We start from the raw sequence: 744 nt of genomic DNA on the forward strand, positions 1-744 counted from the left end.
GCTCCTCCTCTACCGGGCTGCGCTGGCGGGCGGCCTCGGTCACCTCCGCCTTCAGCCGCTGCAGCTCCTGGTCCAGGATGCTTTTCTGGTGGTCCGTCTCCTCCAGCTTCAACCGCAGTGCCGTCAGCTCCTGCTCCACCTGGGCCTTCTGCCGCAGTGTCTGCTCCGCGAATTTCTTGTGTTTCTCCATCTCCGCAGCGGCCGCCTGCTTCTGCCGCAGGGCCGCCTGCTCTGCCTGCGCCCGCCGCGCCGCCTCTTGTTCAGCTTCCTTGCGCAGCTTCTCTGCGGCGGCCTGCGCCTGCGCCTGGGCCTGAGCCTGCTCCTCCGCCGCCTGCTTCAGCCGCTCCGCCTCCTCCACGCGCTGTCGGGACTGCGCCGCCTCGCCCTCGGCCCGCTCGCGCGCCTCCTCTGCCTCCTCCGCCGCACGCCGGGCAGCCTCGGCCTCGCCACGGAGCCTCTCCAGCATGCTCTGCTCTTGCTGGAGGGTCTGCTGCAGCTCCTGCTCCTTCTGCTGCACTGCAAAGGCATGCGCCTTCTCTTCCGCCTGCAGCCGCTTCTGGGCAGCCTCCTGCGCCAGCTGCAGCTGCCGCGCAGACTCTTGCTCCGCGCGCTCGCGCAGGCGCCGCGCTTCCTCCACCTTGGCCTTGAGCCGCTCCACCTCCTCCAGCGCAGCCTTCCGCTGCCGCGCAGCCTCCTCCTCAGCTGCCAGACTCTTCTGCACACGCTCCTCGGCCTCCCGGCGCC

At 70.7% G+C, this 744-nt stretch overlaps 1 protein-coding gene across 1 annotated transcript in view; it reads right to left on the bottom strand.

Annotated features, from left to right (window-relative positions):
* Positions 1 to 744, bottom strand: part of PLEC (plectin) — a 21,367-nt gene that overhangs the window by 7,576 nt on the left and 13,047 nt on the right. The window contains exon 23 of the mRNA XM_010841258.1: positions 2 to 744. This exon is cut by the window's right edge and continues 32 nt beyond it. Coding sequence (XP_010839560.1) covers positions 2 to 744 — 743 coding nt within the window. The remainder of the gene's footprint in view (position 1) is intronic.

This window comes from Bison bison, unplaced genomic scaffold (assembly GCF_000754665.1).
Source record: "Bison bison bison isolate TAMUID 2011002044 unplaced genomic scaffold, Bison_UMD1.0 scf7180017846977, whole genome shotgun sequence".
Classification (NCBI taxonomy): Eukaryota; Metazoa; Chordata; class Mammalia; order Artiodactyla; family Bovidae; genus Bison; species Bison bison.